Source organism: Rhamphochromis longiceps, linkage group LG3 (genome assembly GCF_057381845.1).
Source record: "Rhamphochromis longiceps isolate RC_006_pf linkage group LG3, R_longiceps_female_GT1.1, whole genome shotgun sequence".
Taxonomy (NCBI): Eukaryota; Metazoa; Chordata; class Actinopteri; order Cichliformes; family Cichlidae; genus Rhamphochromis; species Rhamphochromis longiceps.
The window spans coordinates 17,437,251-17,456,820 of record NC_140559.1 but is presented as its reverse complement, the minus strand read 5'-3'; the positions used below and the strand labels follow the sequence as shown (position 1 = coordinate 17,456,820).

Here is a 19,570-nt window from a genome sequence, read left to right as displayed (position 1 = left end):
CAAAAATGGGAGGGGGTGTGGGGGGGTTGGAGGAAGAACATTATATATATACATATAGTATATACATTGGGTGAATGTGCAGCAGTAGCAGCAAGCAGGTGAATTCTGTACATTAATAAGACATCTGACTATTTTACAGAATAGACAATATAAACATATTTAAAATTAAAGGAATTTGAAATGTACATTGTGCCTGGGTTTAGAGTGTCCTTGACCTCATGTCCAAGTCCAATAATTAGATTATTAATTAGCAAAGTTAAGTAAAACAAAACACCCACACAAAACCCACCAATATGACATTTTGCAGCTATTTTCAATGCTGATTCTGTTCTCTGTCTTTAATCCCGCCCAGAAACAAACAATCTTACATTTGCACTGTAGCCCTAAACCCTTCTACATCTGACCTCATAGAGGTTCATGTGAAAATACAATCCGGTGCAGGAAAGTAATTTCTATGCACGATTGACAGTTTTATTGTTTTTTATTGTGTTATTTTGTTGTAATTTAAATCTCAAAAGTACTCAAGAGTCATTAAAGGGTTATGGGGAAATGATGATGAGGAAAATCTGTTGGTTCAAGTATTTCCTGCTGAACAAAGGCGTAGATTTGGCATGGACGGAAGGGACATGTCCCCACCAATAATTTGATGTCTTCGAGTAAAGAAAAACTAACCCGATAGAAAGAAAAAAACCCGATCTGTCAGCGTCTCATTCACCCAGCGGTGCAGAAAGAGTTAAATTACGTTCTCTACTGGAGTCCTACGTCATGTGACAAATATGGCAAATGTGATTGGCTGTGCCTTTCAGGGAGCTCTGTTTAGTTTTAGCAGCGGCAAGCCTGCGCTGCAAGGAGGAGAGGAGGACGGCAGCAAAGAGGAAGAACCTGGATATAAGAAAGTGTTTTTCAAAGAAACCTGTAAGTCACTTAAAGTCAAGTTCACTCATAACATGTGTCCGTCATAATAACGTTACAGGCTATGCTAGACCATACATGCCAACACTCCCGATTTTTCTGTGGGAATCCCGAATTTCAGTGTCTCTCCAGGAGCCACCATTCTCCCCATATCTCCCGATTTCCCACCTGGACAACAAAATTGAAAAACCATATCCCAGATTGGCCCAGCCAATTCCAGTTTCCAACAATGGCTACTATTACTACAGCTACTTAGTTTTAATATTACTCTTATTTCTCGTTCTGGGTCGCAAAATAAACTTTTAGCGTCTTTTCAGGCGAGAATGTAGCTGTGTAAACTTCAAATATCTGCGCTCCGGCGAGAGCAGCAAACCCTCGCGGTCTTTCGCTAAAGTTACTTAAATAACTTAAACATGTTATTGTTTGGCCTTTTTCAGTGTTTTATTTGTTCGTGAGTAAATCGGTTTGGCTGAGATTAAAGTTATTAGATTAAATAAAACTTTATTAATCCCTCGGGAGGTTCCTCCGGGGTTTTCACACAGCTGAATAAACGTCAAACAGAAAACTGATTAAACATAAATATAACCGGACACTGGCGTAAATTCTCGAAGAACGAGACGGTCGAGAATTTACGCCAGTGTCCGGTTATATTTTAGATAAAAAGGAGCAGACGGCAGTGTCACTCCACCGAGAGAGCTCGTGACGTAATTCTGAAGGCTGGATCGTCACAGTCGCTCACTTCCGGCCAAACCGGCTTTCGTATGACCCGCCCACTTAGACCGCGAAGGGCGGGTTCTCAGGTGGGCGCAGCTTCCACCTGAGGTCTCAATGTTGGCAAGTAGGTGCTGGGCTTGGCCCACATCAGTCTAAAATTGTTTGTAACCATGAATAACGTGATGCCATGTCCACCAGGAGAGACTGGACAGTATAGATGTTGTCGTGTGGGGCTCCAGTAGTCCATGTGTGTTGCTTTAACAGTAGTTCATGTTTAGAATAAACAATCCCAGCTCACTGAGTTGATAGGGGCAATAGTGTGCCTAAAATGTTGCATAATTCTGCTGAGAGATCTTTTACTCTGAAGAAATATTATATGGAGTATAAGAAGAAATATTGGGGCTTTGTTAAATATGGAAGCTGCAACTACAACTAGACATAACTGTGGTACAGCTGTCAGTGTTTACTTGCATTACTTGTATTGTGTACTGTTTACACAGTTACACAGACTTCTACTTGTGGACTGTAAATCGTGTTAGGACCTTGGTTAGAAACCTTAGGTTATGTTTAACCCACAACAAAGTGAAAGTAATTTAGTGCGTTCCACGAAGTGAGTGCGCCGTTACTTAAAGAGTTATATTTTAGTCTGAAAGCTGTAAATGATAAAGGTGAAGATTTATTATTTTGTGTAACGCCTTCTTATTGATGCACACACAGCTTTCTGTGTCTGTATCTTGTGAAATCTGGTGATTGTAGACAGAAACACTTCAGGCTCAGCAGTGTTTCTATCTGAAATGCCGTCTCAAGAGTCGCATGTCTCTGTTAACTGCAGGTATTTTCAACACCTGGCTGTTGGCCTGAGGCAGAGGAGACACTGTGAGAGAGAAAATAGAGACAATAAGGTCCAAAAAACAAAGAAGGAGGCCCTCTGCTGTTGACGCTCCTTGAAAAGATGCATACATGCATTCACACAAAGACTCAGCCGCTCATGGCAAAAACACAGACAATGAATCTCCTCCTGTTGTTTACAACAACAACATGGAAAATCAGTGAGTTATATTGTTGTTCCACATTGAATAGTATAAGGATGTACCTCAGCATAAATCAGTTCTTATCAAGAAAAATAAAAGTGTAACCAGTAGAATACAGTAGAACAGACGTAAAAACATCTGAACATGGATTAGTTGCAATCTGAATAAAATGCTGCATAATGCAAGTTTGTCTTTGTATGACTTTATTCAGTCAGAAAGACTTACAGCAGGGCTTCACTGTGTTTACTTATTGGGACAGACTGAGAACGTGGGTTTTAGTTTGAGATCTGTTGGTCTTGTTTTGTAACTTGTAACTCACGTCTGAACCGAGTTTAGCTTTTGTTTTGCAAATCAGCGACACTAAAATGTAACTGTATTCTGACTTTGGAGACACAGAATACAAATATGAAGTAAATATGAATAAAAGTGTCAGGTTAAACTTGGAGGCCATTATTAAGCAGTCTAGCCTGTAACCTCACAGTACGATGAACAACAACTTCATGCTGAAGACTTTAAAAATGTCCAGAATAGCTTCAGAAAACAAAAACGTATTCTCTTTTTGCAGAACATGAGCTTCTGATGGTTTCATCCACTGATCTCTGTCTCACATTCATTGCCAACACCCCTCAGCACTTCTTTATGTTGAGGTGCTAATGAAACATGTCTGCCATCAGCTTATTTTAACTTTCACAAACAACGACTCTTTCTACCAGGCTTCATCACACATGCTCACTGACCTACGCGACGTTTTATCTGTAAACATTAAATGCTCTCAAAACATACATTGACGCTTTTATTCTGAAACATTTGGCGCAAGGCTTCCAGGTAGCGCTTCCACTGACAGTTTAATCCTGAAGCTCCACGACGTGAACGGAGTGAAGTTCGGAGAATACAAGCTGAAGAGCGGCCTGCTGGCACCCATTTATATCCACCTGAGGGTGCTCGTGTCCCACCCCGCGCTCACGCACCAGGTAACCACGTGCTGCCTTCATGACTGCACAACATACTGACTTCAGAACAGCTGAAAGCGATACCGGACACAGGAAACGTCTGCTGGATGCACTTTCTGAAGGCAAATGTGTCTGTGTAGGCACTCGTCAGCTCCTGTGTAACATTAATACTTAATGGTTGAGTTTCAGGGAACTCCTCCTTTCACATAGCGTGAGGCAGTTCAAACAGATCAGACTGGACCTGTCAGCAGCTAATCACTCACTCAAGCCTCAATGATGTTTAAATGAATCAGCAGCTTTCTGCAGCTCCTCTTCAGGTCACTCAGGATAAGATAAGGATGAGCAGTTCAAACTATCCAGCCTTAAACAGCTGATCATCTAAATGTATCAACTTTTTAATGAACATTTTATTAAAAGTTCATCATCTGCAGCACATCACTCTAAACTGTGCTCATTTTTCTCTCCTTTATATATATTTTTTTCTTCCAGGTGGCGAGTCTCATCTACGAGCGAGTGGAAGAAGAGGGGCTGCAGTTCCACTCTGTGTTCCTTACACAGCCTTGCCTTTGGCCACAGTGACCTGCTCACGGTATGAACTGCCCCTGGTCATCAGGCAGAAGGAGGCCAAAGACTATGGTGAGCTGCCCTCAACTGATTTTCAAAAGGCTAACAGACTTAGTCCACATGTTTGAAAAGCCTGACGCTTCAGGCTGTACCCACAGGTATCCAGTGCAGTCAGATAGTTAACTGTGTCTGTGATATTGTTGTTTAATATTTCCCAGTTTGAGAATAAGTGGAAGTTTGTCCTTCAGTATGGACTCGTAATTTGCCTTCTGTAACTCTGCTTCAGCAACCAAACGGCTGGTGGTCGTTGCGTCAGGGGGACACGTGCCTGATCATTGAGGACACGGTGACCAGCGGCACCAGCATCCTGGAGACGGCTGAAGGGCTCTGCAAAGAAGGTCCAGAATCTAACGTTACAGCAAAGATACGATCGTTACGCTGCACTGATGTCAGCAAGAGCAGCAGCACACAAGAATGACCTCTGACATGTTTTTATTCACGGTGACGGATGCAGTGGTCCTAATGGACAGAGAGCAAGGTGGTGTGGAGATGTTGGCTTCAAAGGGAATCAAGCTCCATCCCATCATCTCCATGTCTCAGCTGCTCCGTGTGCTGCAGGCAGCCGAACGCATCGACGCCCAAACCTCCCAGAGTGTCCACAAGTTCATCCGGGACAACAACACTTTCTGGTACAACTTTACAGAGTTTTTCCCTCAGTGGGGCTCATGTGTTTATTTGTGTTGCTTCACAATCCAGGAACAAAAAATCAGTACAGTAACTCTGTCACCTTCACTCTCTCTCAGCCCCAAGAATGGCAGCGACTCTCCTGCCAGTAAGAAGCTGGAGCTTAGTTATTCAGAAAGAGCCGAGTTAGGAAGTATGTAGTTTTAAAACTTTAAATATTTAAAGTCTGTGAAGGTTCTCAGTCATCCAGGTCATCGTAGCCAAAGGAGCTTGCAAAGAAAAGCGTCTGGACTTCTTTAAGTTACTTGAAGACGTTTCACCTCTCATCCGAGAAGCTTCTTCAGTTCTAAGGTCAAATGGTGGAGAGTCCCAGATATAAACCTAGTGGGAGTGACCCCCCGCAGAGGGACAAAAGGACCCCCTGATGATCCTCTAATCGCCTGAGACAAGGTGTGAAACTGGGTGTGGGTCCCAATCAGTCAGAGTTTTGGGTGAGTTCATTGTGAAACCTGGCCCCACCTTATTATGCGAATTCCTGAGGTCAGATGGCCCAGGATGTGAGTGGGCGTTAAGGCGTCTGGGAAGGGATCTCAAAACTGGATTATAGATGGCAGAGAGTTGGTGTCGTAAACCCCCGCCTCTGTTCAAAGATGGTCGCTCACAGTGGACATAGATGGCTTCTTTCACTCCTCTTTCAAACCATCTGTCCTAATTTAATTATTTAAAGTTCAAACAGAGACTGGTGGTGTTTTCTTTGGTTTCTCATTTTCTGTTCCTTCTTCATTTGTTCCTTCTTTTATCTGCAGACATTTACCTTCTAGCATCAAAGCTGCTGAAGATTATGGAGGAGAAGCAGTCCAACCTTTGTGTGTCTGCTGATGTAACCAACAGCGAGGAGCTGCTGCAGCTGGCCGAGTCGCTCGGTCCAAAGATCTGCATGCTGAAGACCCATGCAGACATCCTGGAGGTACAGCAGGATCAGAATCAGAATCAGAATACTTTATTGATCCCTGGGGGAAATTATTTTTTGTTACAGTGCTCCATTATAAACCAACATTAAGACAAGACAGACAATACGCTAACTAAGAATAGTACAATATATACATATATATACATACATAAGTCACTCATAAATAAATAGTTGGAAAAGAAACATGTGTAGTTGTAGCAGCAAACAGTGTGTTAAGTGGATGCGTTGTACAGGGAGATGGCCACAGGCAGGAAAGATTTCCTGTGTCGTTCAGTGGTGCTTTTCGGTAATCTCAGTCTCTCACTGAACGAGCTCCTGTGACTGACCAGCATGTCATGGAGTGGGTGGGAGGTGTTATCCAACATTGTCTTTATCTTGGACAGCATCCGCCTCTCCGACACCACCTTGAGGGAGTCCAGCTCCATCCCCACAACCTTGCTGGCCTTACGGATTAGTTTATTGAGTCTGTTGGCATCTGCGACCCTCAGCCTGCTCCCCCAGCATGCAACAGCATAGAGGATCGCACTGGCCACAACAGACTCATAGAAAATCCTCAGCATTTTCTGGCAGATGTTGAAGGACCTCAGACCTCAGTCGCCTCAAAAAATAGAGACGACTCTGGCCCGTCCTGTAAAGTGCTGTGGTGTTTTTAGCCCAGTCCAGTTTATTGTCAATGTGAACTCCAAGGTATTTATAGTCCTCCACAATGTCAACACTGACCCCCTGGATTGAAACAGGGGTCAAGTGTTTCCTGGTCTTCCTGAAGTCCACGATCAGTTCCTTGGTCTTTGCCACGTTGAGCTGCAGATGATTCTGCTCACACCACGTGACAAAGGAGTCGACCACAGCCCGGTACTCTGTCACCGCAGAGTCATCAGGAAACTTCTGAAGATGGCAGGTCAACTCAAACCTTGAGTCTGTACATGTAACAAACAAGCTGATGGTTTTTTCCATATGTGTTACAGGACTACACATCAGCCTTCATTCAGAACATGCAAGCCTTAGCAGAGAAACACAACTTCCTCATCTTTGAAGATCGCAAGTTTGCTGACATCGGGAACACAGTCAAGCGTCAGTATGATGGTGAGACGATTTCACACTTTCTTTTTGTCGTGTAAATTCAGGATAACTTAAAAATCATGTTGTTTATATCCAAAGTATTTGAACGCTGTGATCTTCTGTCTTTTCTCCAGGTGGTTTGTACCAGATTTCCTCCTGGTCCCACATAGTGAATGCCCACGCAGTGCCGGGGCGGGGAGTGGTGAAAGGTCTGAGCGCTGTAGGAAAGCCTCTGGGCCGAGGCTGTTTGCTCATAGCTCAGATGAGCTCCCAGGGAACCCTGGCTGCTGGTGAATACACAAAGGCTGCGGTGAGCACAACTGTGTGGGACTTGTTCTCAGTTTGTTTACATGTGCTTTGTGTTCTTTTCAGCTTACAGCTGTTTTGTGTTTCACAGGTGCAAATGGCAGAGGAGCACTCGGACTCTGTGATGGGGTTTATCTGTGGCTCCAAGCTCACAGAGAGGCCAGAGTTCATCCACATGACCCCCGGGGTGCAGATGCAGGCTGGAGGTAAATCTGACTGCGTTTGTTGAACTTTTTCCACTTTTATTCATAAATTCACACTAGAAGAACTACAAAGTGAGGTGTGCACACAGTGTTGATATGAAATCCACCCTACTGAAGATACATGGATACACAGTGCATGCTTTTAGTGGTACATCCTTTGTTGTTGTAACTCGTGGAGCCCCGTCCTACACAGACTGTACACCTGAAGGTGAAGCCTGCACCGTGTCTGATCAGGAGATCCAGAGATTTGTGTGAAGTCGTTCTCTGTTTGTAAAGTTCAGGTCAAACTGCACCTCAGACAACCCTGAAGTCTGCTTTTTGCCATGACTCATTTCTAACACATGGTGGTGCTGTAGTACATCAAACAAGCTACAGCTATAGCTACTCTTCCAAAGTCTGCAGCAGTCTCCCCCTTTAACCCCATTTCCCTCGCATAATCTCCTCAGGGATTAATAAAGTATTCTGAAATAATTCTGACTCGAGATTCAAAGTGCAGCTGTAACAGGAGCTGTGCAGGTAAACTGAGTGTTTGTAGGCAGCGTGTAATGATGTACACGGTAATGTTTGCGTCTGATATCACTGCCACATTAAGGTTTGCACTTGCAGGCTGTTCTTGGCAGGTGTGTATTTTACCGTTGATCTGCTGCTTTAAACGTTTCTGATTCTCTTTAATTTGTCCTCAGCTTTGTGAACAGTCTGCCGAGCACTGTTGTGTTTCACTGCTGAGCTGTAATCTACAAACAGCAGTCTCACTGTTTGGGTGAATATAGTGAAGTTTGATGCTTAATTTTGCAGTGAAACATGTTTCTTGGATGGAAAAGAGACTATATAGCAACACAAGCTGTTCATGGTGGAAGAATAAGTTTTATATGTCAGATTACACTGTAAGAGAACTACAAGCTTTATACTGGTGTCAGTTTTTAAAGTGTTTTTCACTTTTTTTAACTTCTTTCTGAGAAACAGGAAAAATCGTAAACTAAGGTGGAAACTGTGCTGGGATCTCACCTGCTGGTTTTTAACACTTTTTCTCTGCTCTGTTCAGGAAAATCCTCCCACACACCCACTCACTGTTAAACTGGGTTATGTAAAGCTACTGGCTTAACAAAAATGATTTCCCACTCTGGAGAACCGATGTGACTGTTCTCCTCAGTGGTAAAGCAGCTGTCTCTACTCCTGTGTCTCTGTCTCAGGTGGTCCCCGTCCCGTCCAGGTGATCATCACAGAATCAGGAAGCCAACCAGACTCCCTATTCAGTGGAACGCCCACTCGTCTGCACACATCACCCAGTACATCCTTAAATGGAGAGTGGAAAGGGTTTGTTTTTTTAGATTTGTTTCCTCTTCCTCCATGATTGGGCTAAACTTAATGTCTTTTTTTCATTTGTAATAATTTCAGCCTGTAAACTGTCTCTCAGTCAATTATCTCACAGCCCGAGGAGAGAGGTGGCAGTTCCTGGCCATCTAAACTCGTACACCATCTCTGTTATGAATTTTGACTTCACCACCACTTATGGATCGTGTAAGTTAAGAGAGGCTGGCTGAGTCACCTCAGTGAATGCATGTATGAGACTGTCCTGAGTAACGAATCTCTGACTTTCTCTGTTTGTCCTGTAGTCTGTGACCGATATGACCTCCAGCAGCCTTGGACACAGTTTCAGGTTTCAGAGTGGAGTACGGGCTCATTGAGCACCTGTTGTTCTTGGCAGGGGCAGATTCAGACATTTACAAGTTCAGTTCAAAAGTGTTGTGTGTTGAAATCTTGCCTGATTACAACTTCTCCTGCTCATCACAGATTTGTTTCTGTCAGATGTGTCCTGCACAGCTACCTCTGGTACACTGTTAATGTCTGCGAGGTTACTGAGGGAGGCGAGGACAACCTCATTCTTACTACTTGACAAACAACAGGTGCGAACACTCGTACTTTAAGTTCTGACTCCATTTCTGGTTTTATTTCTCGTCATCTTAATTTTAAAAATAAGTGCAGCCAGACTGAAATACAGTTTGTGTCATGCATCAACGTTTGTTTCATAGAAGCTGATGATCCCAAGGAGCAAGAAGTGGAGGAAGTGGGAGATGCATCCATCATGATCAGCTGGGAAAAACCACTGGCTCCTGTCACTGGTAAGCTACGCTAACATCTTCAGTCGCTGGCTACTGAACTCATCGGCCTGCACACGGGCGACTGTGTGGTCGTCCTCTGTGAAGGTGATGTGGTCTACACTCCATCAGTAGAAGGTGAAATCACAGAGCTGAATCTCAAAGGTTTCCTTGGTCAAAGGTCTGAGTGACCTTTGACCAAGGAAACCTGTAAACCATCAACACGAATGAACCTGCTTCAGCTGCTGCTCCACCACAGCCTCCACTGATGGATGTGTCAGTTCACCTGTACTGTAGCCGTGGGGAGGGCGATGGAGAGGTGAAGCTGAGAACCAGATCATAAAGTCCTCTGTGTGCACAGCCCACCTGTCTGACCATCTTCATCAGCTGCTACATGTTGCTTCCATCTCTCCCTGGATGTGTCTTCTCTCTTTCATTCTTTTCCTGTGGGATCGTTGCCCACTCTCTCTCTGACTTTCAGGCTGACTTTTCCACATGTTCAGTGTTTCACAATAAAAGCCTGGTTAAAGCCTTGATTCTACTTTGCTGTGGACACGGCTGAGGAGTCCTTCCTGTTAGGAGAAGCAGCATGTTTGTGATAGATGGACACATGAAGCTAACATGGCACATCTGTGTGAGTCTGCAGCATGTTGACACACATCTTGGACAGATCTGAGAGCAGCACAAACAAACTCCATCAAAGTGATTTGTGCTGTTGCAGAGCTGTGTGACTGCATTTGTCTTCATTATGGACACATTTCTACAAATGGGACTAAACATGTGACCCTCTGCACATCCATGGGCTCAGGGGCAACAGTGCACCCATTGGCTGGATGCAGCTTGTATTGTGGCTCCTCCCCCTTAGCTTCAGGTCAGTTTAGCTGTGTTTCATCCAAATCCCAGAATTCCTGAGGAGCAGGAATATGTGGGGCTGGGCTCTAAACACTCAGGGTGAGGACTGAGTGAAGAGCTACAGGACAAAGTTTCAGCGCTGCGCTCACAGCTTTGAGACGTCCAATCAGCAACTGGTCCTGATAACATCTCCCCTCTCATTCCACATACATGAAGACTGCTAGAAGCAGCTATCAGCCACATCAGGCTCACATCATGCTTGCTATTAAACATGCTGCAGTCTGCAGTAAACTCCCTGCCACAAAGCTTTGAGTCTCCTCCAAATGCACCTGTAACAAGGTCACCTGCAGAAATAACTGTGTCCACGGGCAGAGTCACCAACACTCTGCACCAGAGCTAAACCTGCTTTGGAGCTAAAAAGCTGCTGTCAGGGTTTCCTGCAGAGCTTCAAATGTGGAGACTGAAAGCTGTGGACGGTTTCTTCTCCTCCATCAACAGCATTTAAGAGTGTAAGAATGGTTATCTGTGTGAGAGGTACTGTGAATGTTTTCTGTGAATGAAAATCAGTGTAGTCCATCCATCCACTTAAAGGCTGAGATCCAAAGTGTAATGGCATCAATATATTCTAATGGTTACTGTCATTACTCAGACTGCTGGGTGAGCTCCATTGACTCAGAGCAGAAAGACAGAGAGAGAGTGCAACAACAGACAGCATCCGTGGCTTTGAGCATGAAAACAAAGCAGGTAGAAAATATTCAGCTGTAACTCTGATCTCTAGTTTTTCTGCTTTCAACACAAAATGTTATTTGTTGGCTTGCTTGACTCCATCCTCTGACCTGCACAGTACGCAGGCAGGAACTCTTTTCTTAACAATCCTCACTACAAATAGATTTTTTTCCCTGCTTTTGTTCCCACCGAGCTTCTGGTGTAAGTATGTCATGAACACAGAGAAAGAGGAGCAGCAGAGTGTAGAGCAGAACAGAGGTCTGAATAAAGATAAAGAGAGTTTCTTCAATATCTGAACTACCACGTCTCCTCATGGTTTATGATACAAATGTGGTCATTCTCATTAGACAAATTCATCATAAATGCAGACGTAAAGTCCTCAGCATGTCTGCATGTGACAGCCCTGATCCCTCACAGGCTGAGTGTGAACACTCTCACACTGGAACTGAGCCAGAAGAGCTTTCTCATGAAAACTGGGCGACTTTCATTTCCTCGTCACATTTATGCAATAATGTTGCTCAACTGATCAGATTAAAGGTGGCTGTTTTTTAAAAGTAACATTATTTAACACTAAGAAACGTAAAGCTTTTAGTCCACCACCATTTTTCTTTTTTGCATTACAAGATTTAAAAAATACATTTTGTTAATTTTTCCAAATCAAACTTTATCTGCCAATAAGGAAACAAACAGACTGGCCTTAAGTAAACATCTCTCATTAACTACACAACACATTTTTTCAGGGACAACATTTTAAAAGGTGTCTAGTTTTTTTTTTTTAATTTAATTTTTGCATACATTTACTCCCAAATATAAGTTTCTCTGTAACAAATATGCCAATAATTTAGAGTCTTTAAAAGGGGAAAACTGATTTAGTCAGATTCGTCACAAACAGCTGCTCAAACCATCACAACCTGAGGATGTAAATTACTACGTAACGTTTGTTTGTCCAGAGATTGGTGGGCTCGGGTCCAGCCAGCCTGACGTCACATCACTCTCACTCTCTGACTCTGAAGTTTGGAGTTAAAAAATGTCTGCTGTCAGTGTCTCGCTCGGCTCAACTTTGCTGTTTTTCAGCGTCTTCGTGGTCGTCTCTGCAGGTGAGATTTACTGTTAGATGATGCCCTTCTGAGAAAACGATAAGTAAAGTAGACGAAGACGAAACGAGGCTGAGTTAACATCTGTAATCCAGCTGTGACAGAAACTAAGAAGTGTAATGTGTGTGTCAGTGTGATGTGTTGTAGTGTCAGGAGTCAGGATGCAGCTACAAAGCTTTTTATTCAGTGTACACAAACAGCTGTAGCTCCATAAAGGCAGCATGCAGAGACTCAGTGTCTGATAATGAGAGGCTGCTTTCTCTCACACATGTTCACGTTTCACGAGCACGTGTTGTTGTTCTGTGGAAGCAGAAGTTGGCTAGGTTCACAGTTCACAATGTTATGCCCTTCCCTTGAGGGAAATGTATTCCGGGCTGTGGGGAGGATGTGCGGGACGCCCCCTCGCTGTGTGTGTGTGTGTGTGTGTGTGTGTGTGTGTGTGTGTGTGTGTGTGTGTGTGTGTGTGTGTGTGTGTGTGTGTGTGTGTGTGTGTGAGAGAGAGAGAGAGGAAGGGAGTGGGGGAAAGGGATTACGAGTAGCTACCGAAGAAACATAACAGGAAACACAAACACCGCAGTTTTACATGTGCACTTCTTTGGGGGGGAATTTGATGTCCATACAGACAGTGTTGACTTGTAAATGATTAATTAACAATTTTGTGCTTAAAGTGCTTTGAAATTCTTTGGCAATATTGTAGACAATATTAAACTTAATCATGATATCGGCCTCCTCTGTAGTGATGGGATTTCCAACTCCTTTTAGAGAACCGGCTCTTTCGGCTCGACTCACTAAAAAGAGCCGACTCTTCCGACTCCCAACCGTCTATTCAGTTGGTTTTGTTGCTTTAATTAATTCATTATTAACAACAATATAAAATTATGCACAAAAGGAATTACTAACGTAAAAAAATACCGTGGTTTTATTTATATATGTTTATGTATAAATATAGACAAAGCACGTGCAAACTCCAAAACGCATTTCTAGCGTCAACTGAACTTCCAAAACAGAGCTGCCCAGACCACTTAAATTACACAATTGAAAGCATATGTGTGTTGTTTGTGTATTTATACACAAGCACTCATATAAATTTTCAGCTTTTTCCTTTTAAACAAGTTTAAAGTGAAACAACACAAAACACTGCAAACCACAACGCAATTAAATATGAAGTTAAAATATGAAAACAAAAAGAAGATGCATATTCTCTGTCATATGGGCCTGCATGAATAAACTTTCTGAATCCATAAGCACAAGGCTCGCGTGCAGAGTGAAGCGGAAAAAAAGTGCGAGAGAGAGGGTGAGAGAAAAAAAAAAAACCCGGCTTGCGTCGTTCACTTCAAAGATCCGGCTCTAAGAGCTGTTTCGTTCGCAACTGAAACATCACTACTCCTCTGACGACCTGTTTGCTGTTGCATGCTGCTGAAAGGCAATGGGGGGAGGGGACACTTGGGCAGTGCATTTATCACGGCTTATGGTGTGTTTTCTGGATACACTGTGCTTTATCTAGCGTTCAGAGGTTAGTGGCTCTGTGTCAGAGCACTGGTTATGAATTTTAGACGGACCAGGCCTTAACCAAAAAGTTATCAATAGTTCTTTTCATCTTTTCCTATTACCCACAGCTACATCCACTTCTGTCAGGCCTAGGCTACTCACTTGGACTGGGTATCATCACTGATTTCTATAATCCATTAGATTCTGATTCACATGGTTTTGATTCAAATCATTTTTGCCTCAGACAGTCAGAAATATTAGAATTCTGATCATTTATCAGCACTGATACATGTGAGACTTCATCAGAGGTGGGAACATCACAGCAGATGCCTTTGTGTCAAAGTAACTGAGAATAAAACACAGAAAAACATGAATGAGGTTTTCCTGGCCTGGCTTTTTATAGCAGATAACCTTAAAAATAAAAGACAGTGGCCAAGAGCGGTGTACACAACAGTGGGTAATAAGCCAATGAATAATGCAGAAAATCAGAGATTTGAGACGGGAAGCTGTCCTTGAAGTGCGTCACTTGACAGCGCGCTCCTTACTATGGATCGGGGCCGTGGATCTGGTGAGGTAACAATTATTCTAGCTAGTTAAAAGTTAGCATAAGTTACCATGGTGATACACTCATATTAGATGCGAACCACTTTCTTAGCACTGAAAACCCAATGTTAACAATGAACCCAAATGCTGCTTTATAGTACAGGACACTGATGGATGTTGAGATGTTAAAATTACTTAAAGTAAACAACATATTTAAAGTAATGCTGCTCATAATTGTATGTTGACCTTTAACCTCTCTGCTCTGTGTTGTTTTTTCTTTCAGTCCAGATAAACATCACAACCGAGTCTGGACAGGACGTCACTCTGCCATGTCGAGTCACAAATAACATCACAGCTGTAGAGTGGAGCAGAGCTGGCCTGGGACAGAAAAATGTATTTTTGTACCAAGATGGGCGTTTTGTTCCAAACAACCAGCATCCATCATATAAGAACCGAGTGGCTCTCAGAGGGATGAAGGATGGAGACGCGTCTTTGATCCTGAAGAAAGCGACCACTGCTGACTCTGGAACATACAAGTGTCGTGTCTTTTTGAGAGAAACAGGCTCATGGAAGTTCACCATCATCAACCTGAGAGTTGATCCTCCAGGTGAGTGAGTAGAGTTGAGTGTGTGTGTGATCAGAGGTGAAGCTGCTTCCTGGTTGTTGATGTTTGTTTGCTGTATGGATGAGCTGGTGGATGTCAGAGGTTGACAGCACATGATTTTGTTCTATGGAAGCTAACAGGTTGTAGTTTCTGACACTTTGTGAATATAGCATGAGGCAGAAATTTACCCAGAGATGGTCCTTAGTGACCTGGGCCCTGTTCTAGGAAGTGATATCAACATCCAGGGTATGCTGAGTTTATTCAAACTGACATTGGACGTCAGGATAATCAGTCAGGGGATAAAAAGACATTGATTAAATACTGACTCTGTGCTGTTTAAGATTAAATACAAAACCTGAATTCAAACTTTGTCTTTGTCAAAATTTAATATGAGCTCGACAAGCAAAGTGCAGGTACTTTGTTTTCGATCACTACAACTGTTTTAAAATGTCTTTGCCTCTAACAGAATATAAAAATAGAAAATCACAGGATAAAGTTGAATCTAAAATTTGACATTATTTATTATTTATTACTGATGCTCATCAGGGAAACAAAGACATTAGACCCAATTACAAACAAACAAAACAAAATTAGACTCTCCCATTCTTTGCACGGAGAGGACTGAGGGACCATCCAGGAATAGTTATGCTATTTATTTTCTGGAGAACTGAATGGTCCATAGATGTTTCAAACCTGATGATCTCTAATCTGGATCTTAATCTGATCCAAAGCAGATTATGTTATTATGATGATAAGATTATCTTCACAGCATAAGTTAAGTTAGCTAGTTAAACGTTAGCACTAGTTACCATGGCAGTGCACTGTTGAAAGAGGCAAACCACCTTCTGTCATGGTCCCGAGTCTGAGGACTCTTTATATTATTCTGTGTTCTTGTTTATTCTGTTATGTCTTGTGTGTAGGTGTGCTGTGTGTTAGAGTTTTGTTTTATACCTGCCTGTGTTCCCTCTGTCTGTCCATGGTGTCACTGTGTCTGCTTGTGAGTCTGTCTGTTCAGTTCAGTGTTTTGTCTGGTCCCCTGTCTGTTAGTTTCCTGTTTTATTCTGAAAGTCCTTGTCTTATGCGAGTGTGTTCAATTCACAGGGGAGAAATAAACAACAATTAAACAAAAGGTCAATAATTCTGCTCATAATTGTACGATGACCGTTAACCTCCCCGCCCTGTGTTGTTTCCTCTTCTAGTCCAGATAAACATCATAGCTGTGTCTGGACAGGACGTCACTCTGCCATGTCGAGTCACAAATAACATCACAGCTGTAGAGTGGAGCAGAGCTGGCCTGGGACAGAAAAACGTCTTTTTGTACCAGGATGGGCGTTTTGTTCCAAACAACCAGCATCCATCATATAAGAACCGAGTGGCTCTCAGAGGGATGAAGGGTGGAGACGCGTCTTTGATTCTGAAGAAAGTGACCACTGCTGACTCTGGAACATACAAGTGTCGTGTTAAAATAGCAGAAACAGGCTCATGGAAATACGTCACCATCAATCTGAAAGTTTCTCCAGGTGAGTGAGTAACTCTGATTTTTCTGTAAATCTGGCATGGAGTTTGTGTTTCATTCATTGGTTTAGTAAGGTGCAGCTTTCTGTATTCTCCCAGCAGATAATCTATTCGACACTGAAAACATGCTGTAAAGAAAACGTTGCCTACGCTCACGCACACACCACAAACCACTGAGCTTTCATCACATATGAGTTAATGCAATTCCTGCAACACTTCCATTTCCATTTTTTCATTTGCGAATAAAGATTGAATATTAAAACTGAATTCAAACACAGGCCTGTTCTGTATGCATGCAGTGGCTTGAACAAGTATACACACATCTATCTATCTATCTATCTATCTATCTATCTATCTATCTATCTATCTATCTATCTATCTATCTATCTATCTATCTATCTATCTATCTATCTATCTATCTATCTATCTATCTATCCATCTATCTATCCATCTATCCATCTATCCATCTATCCATCCATCCATCCATCCATCCATCCATCCATCCATCCATCCATCCATCCATCCATCCATCCATCCATCCATCCATCCATCCAAAAAATGTTTTTGACTCATGTATGATTTTCATTCCACTTCTCACGTGTGCACCACTTTGTGTTGGTCTTTCACGTGGAATTCCAATAAAATTGAGTCATGTTTGTGGCTGTAATGTGACAAAATGTGGGAAAGTTGTACATATATATATATTATTTGCTTCTGATGCTTATTAGGGAAACACAAAGACTTTAGAGGCTACTGAAAACATTAGCCTCTCCCTGCAGAGAGATGAAGTAAAGGCCTCTGGTGGATGTCTGGGTTCGACAGACAACCACCAGCTGTCGTCTTTGTGGTGGGAAGTCTCGAGTTGTAGAGCAGAATGCACAGACTTACAGTGTGTTATAATGAGAGGACTGCTTTATGTTCAATTATTATTACCACATGTTTTTGTTCTGTGGAACCTGATTGATGTTTCAGTCTGGATCTAATCAGGTTCAGGAGCAGATCAGATCAGGGGCAGGTTCAAAGCATAATTTAAGTTAGCTACTTAAGATAGCGAAAGTTACCATGGCAATGCACTGGATGTTATAAGACGCGAACCACCTTCCTAGAACAGAAAACCCAGTGTTAACCCTCAACCCAAAGCTGCTTTATAGTACAGGCCTCTGCTGGACTTTAAGACATTAACATGGGGACTAAACATGTCAAAGAAAATAAAGAACATTTTTAAAGTAAACAATGCTTCTTATAATTGCATGTTGACCTTTAACCTCTGTGCTCTGTGTTGTTTTCTCTTTAAGACCAGATGAACATCACAGCCGAGTCTGGACAGGACGTCACTCTGCCCTGTCAAATTACAAATAGGATCTCAGCTGTACTGTGGAGCAGAGCTGGCCTGGAACCGAAAAATGTGTTTTTGTACCAGGATGGGCGTTTTGTTCCAAACAACCAGCATCCATCATATAAGAACCGAGTGGCTCTGCGGGACAGACAGATGAAGGGTGGAGACGCGTCTTTGATTCTGAAGAAAGTGACCACTGCTGACTCGGGAACATACAAGTGTCTTTTTGAAATAGCAGAAACACGTTCATGGACAAACATCACCATCACCCTCAGTGTTCCTCTAGGTGAGTGAGCAAGGTAACTGTAAACTTCTGTAAATCATTCAGAAAACTTCATCCAGCAGTCCCAGCAGAGAATCTCACTGAAAACATGCTGATAAAAATCAGGGTTTCGGGTGAGCTCAAATCGAACCCCACCCTGTCATGTGATTTCCTGAGGTCAGATGGCCCAGGATGTGAGTGAGCACTAAGGCATCACATGATAGGGTGGCGTTAGGTTGAGCTCACCCGAAACCTTGGCTGATGAACCTGTTTTCACACCTTGGCTCATGTGATTACGTAGAGGATCATTAGGTGGTCCACTTTCCCTCTTCTGTGACTCTCTCACAGGGTTTAAATCTGGGACTCTCCACCATTTGACTCTAGAGCTAAAGAATCTTCTTGGATGAGAGGTGAAACGTCTTCAAGCAACTAAAGAAGTCCAGATGCTTTTTTTCTTTCTGAGCTCTGTAGACATCCAAGGTCCAAAACAAAATGCAGCAGGGACCTGTTTTCAGAGTCCAAATTGCACCGGACTGCCTGATGACTAGTACTCCCTTGGTGCCTGGAGGGATCCTGCTGTTTGCATGGGCAGGACTGGTGGCAATGTCTTCTGAAAGACTATAAACATCAGTGTGCAATACACCAATCGACCAGTGTGTATTAGGTCAGCTTCTGCAGCCACCGAGATAACTGTCCTTCAGGCTCTATCTTCTTTTTTTTTTTTAGCCAGCACAGCTTGTCAACGTCTAGTCATCAGGCAGTCCAGTGCAATTTGGACTCTGAAAACAGGTCCCTGCTGCATTTTGTTTTGGACCTTGGATGTCTACAGAGCTCAGAAAGAAAAGCATCTGCAGTAGGCGCACCTCGCCAACGGAGGGTGCCCTTACTCCCAGCAAATGGGCGATAGAAAACCGATCAGCGCCTATGCCATCCCCAAAATCCGCCGGCATGATGTCAGGGCAGCATGAGTCCAGCATGAGCCCGAGCAACTTTTTTTTTTGCCGCCCCCACCACTATGCCGCCCTGGGCAACCGCCCATGTCGCCTGTATCAAAAACTGCTACTGGGCCCAGTGGATAGCCAACAATGCAGAGACAGTATATCTCATCCTTCTTACATACCATTATGGTGGGCGAGGCCCAGTTGCTGTGGATTTCAGAGGTCCGCTAGCTGTTGTGTTTAGCATGAGGCTACACTGATGATCTGGTGGATGCTAGCAGGTTTACATGAATGAAAGAAAAAAATGGCAAAAAACTCAATCCATCTCCTTCTGTTTAACTAAGCCAAGGTTATTGGGCCTGGACTGTATCACAGATACTGAGTTAGTAGCAGGTGAAGCCTGGACAGGATGCCGGTCTGTTACAGGGCTAATACAGAAAGAGTAGATCATGGATTTGAACCAAGGACTTTTCCGAGAGGCAAAAGTGATAACTACCATACCACCACAAGGCCCTAAAACTCAGATGCAAAAGTAAATAAACAACTAACATCTCTCTGCTGTTTTGTTTTCTCTTTCAGAACACAAAATCCTCCCAGCTGAGTCTGGACAGAAAGTCACTCTGACATGTCGAGCTCCAAAACAACAGTAAACGTGTAAAATGGAGCAGGGCTGACCTTAGAGATAAATATGTCCTTTTGTACCAGGACGGGCATTTAAATCCA

At 43.1% G+C, this 19,570-nt stretch overlaps 1 protein-coding gene and 1 pseudogene across 5 annotated transcripts; both read left to right on the top strand.

Annotated features, from left to right (window-relative positions):
• The first annotated feature begins 689 nt into the window (after window positions 1–689).
• On the top strand, window positions 690–19,563 carry LOC146673224 (uncharacterized). Of its 5 annotated transcripts, none has more exons than XM_085401788.1 (11): window positions 690–915; window positions 5,662–5,822; window positions 6,791–6,908; window positions 7,019–7,194; window positions 7,282–7,396; window positions 8,584–8,707; window positions 8,808–8,911; window positions 9,007–9,063; window positions 9,185–9,297; window positions 9,424–9,513; window positions 14,476–14,611. In XM_085401788.1, exons 1-10 carry the CDS (start codon window positions 777–779, stop codon window positions 9,478–9,480), a joined length of 1,164 nt encoding a protein of 387 aa, XP_085257914.1. In that variant the 5' UTR covers window positions 690–776; the 3' UTR covers window positions 9,481–9,513; window positions 14,476–14,611. The 5 variants fall into 5 exon arrangements, 3 of the variants coding, with proteins under 3 accessions (XP_085257914.1, XP_085257913.1, XP_085257915.1); XM_085401787.1 differs by having other exon boundaries at window positions 9,007–9,120; window positions 9,200–9,297; XR_014910437.1 differs by having other exon boundaries at window positions 9,007–9,297; window positions 14,476–14,515.
• Window positions 3,455–5,056, top strand: LOC146673225 (uridine 5'-monophosphate synthase-like; annotated as a pseudogene).
• Window positions 19,564–19,570: the final 7 nt, after the last annotated feature.